Source organism: Hippocampus comes, unplaced genomic scaffold (genome assembly GCF_001891065.2).
Source record: "Hippocampus comes isolate QL1 unplaced genomic scaffold, H_comes_QL1_v1.1 scaffold144, whole genome shotgun sequence".
NCBI lineage: Eukaryota > Metazoa > Chordata > Actinopteri > Syngnathiformes > Syngnathidae > Hippocampus > Hippocampus comes.
This window is the reverse complement of record NW_017805782.1, coordinates 220,026-221,564: the sequence shown is the minus strand read 5'-3', so window position 1 is coordinate 221,564 and position 1,539 is coordinate 220,026. Positions and strand designations below refer to the sequence as shown.

General features: G+C 68.2%; 1 protein-coding gene across 3 annotated transcripts in view; it reads left to right on the top strand.

The window, feature by feature from the left end:
- The window catches only part of cdc42bpb (CDC42 binding protein kinase beta (DMPK-like)), a 14,778-nt gene that overhangs the window by 11,717 nt on the left and 1,522 nt on the right, over positions 1 to 1,539 (top strand). Inside the window, exons 30-35 of one of the 3 annotated variants that reach the window (XM_019884925.1) lie at positions 46 to 400; positions 484 to 581; positions 645 to 729; positions 805 to 922; positions 1,022 to 1,139; positions 1,290 to 1,514. In XM_019884925.1, coding sequence (XP_019740484.1) covers positions 46 to 400; positions 484 to 581; positions 645 to 729; positions 805 to 922; positions 1,022 to 1,139; positions 1,290 to 1,514 — 999 coding nt within the window. Of the gene's footprint in view, positions 1 to 45; positions 401 to 483; positions 582 to 644; positions 730 to 804; positions 923 to 1,021; positions 1,140 to 1,289; positions 1,515 to 1,539 lie in introns of those variants that run through there. The other 2 variants (XM_019884927.1, XR_002170019.1) reach the window with 2 other exon arrangements.

Below are 1,539 nucleotides of genomic sequence, written 5' to 3'. Positions count from 1 at the left end.
CCCCCCCCCACCGGTGTCCTCGCTCTGACTCGGCCTCGCCCGCAGGTGCTGTGCTTCGAGATCAGCCGAGCCAAACCTCACCAGCGGCGGCTGTGGGAGGTGCAGGCCCCGGGAACGGTGCAGTGGCTGGGGATGCTGCGCCAGCGCCTGTGCGTGGGCTACCCCTCGGGCTTCGCGCTGCTCGCCCTCCAGGGCGACTCGTCGCCCGTCAGCCTGGTGAGCCCGGCCGACCCGTCGCTGGCCTTCCTGGCCCAGCAGCCCCTGGACGCCCTGCACGCCGCCGAGGTGGGGAGCGCCGAGGTGCTGCTGTGCTTCAGCCAGCTGGGCGTCTTTGTGGACGGGCAGGGCCGCCGCTCGCGCGCGCACGAGCTGATGTGGCCCGCCACGCCGCTCGCATGCAGTACGTCCGTGCGTCGTCGCCCCCTGCCACCGGGCCCGCTTGCCGTCGGCCGCTAACCTCTTCGCTGCCTTCGGTGGCTGTAGGTTCCAACTCCTCCCACCTGAGCGTCTACAGCGAGTACGGCGTGGACGTCTTTGATGTGCACACGGCCGAGTGGGTGCAGACCATTTCCCTGCGCAAGGTAACGCCGTGGACGCCGGCCCGCCTCCCAAGCGCCGCCGTGACCCGTGCACCCTTTCCTCAGATCCGACCTCTCAACGTGGAAGGCACGCTCAACCTGCTCACCTCGGAAGCCCCTCGCCTCATCTACTTCGGCAGCGCCTCGTCAGGTGAGGGCCGCCGCCGCCGCCCTGGTCGGCCGCGGGCCTTTTCACCCCCTTTCTCTCCCCCCCCGCCGTCCCCAGAGGGCGACCTGACCATCCCGGAGATGTCGGAGCACAGCAGGAAGCTGATGGTCCGCACTCGCAGCAAGAGGAAGTTCCTCTTCAAAGTTCCGGAGGAAGAAAGACTTCAGCAGCGCAGGTGAGGCGAAGCGCAGTCCGAGCGCACCGTCGGCCGCCTCGTGAGGATGCCCCTGCCGTGACCCCCGTCGGTGGTCATGTTGTGTGCGGCCCCCTTCAGGGAGATGCTGCGAGATCCCGAGCTGAGGTCCAAGATGATCTCCAATCCCACCAATTTCAACCACGTGGCTCACATGGGACCAGGAGACGGCATGCAAGTCCTCATGGACCTCCCCCTGGTAAGCGCGGCCCTCCTCGTCCTCCCGCGCGCATGCCGCCGCCGCCGCCCCGGTCCCCCCCCGCCGCCCGCCTGCATGTGGACTGACTGGCGGTCTCTTGTCCTCCTCCGGCGCTGCTCCCGCCTTTCCCTTCCCTTCCCTGACTTCCAGGTCGGTGACGTGGCCCCTCCCTCCCCGTCTCCCTCCCCCTCCTCGTCTGCCTCCCGTCACACCCTCATCTCCTCGCCCTCCAACTTTGAGCACGTGTATCACATGACGTCGTCGTCGGCCGGCGTCTTCTTGCTGAAAGACTCGGCCTCGTCCTCCTCCCAGCAGAGCCTCCTGCAGCCTTCCTCCTCCTCCTCTTCCTCTCCCTCCAGCTGCTCTCTGGGAAGGGTAATAATCACCCCCCCCCCACCCC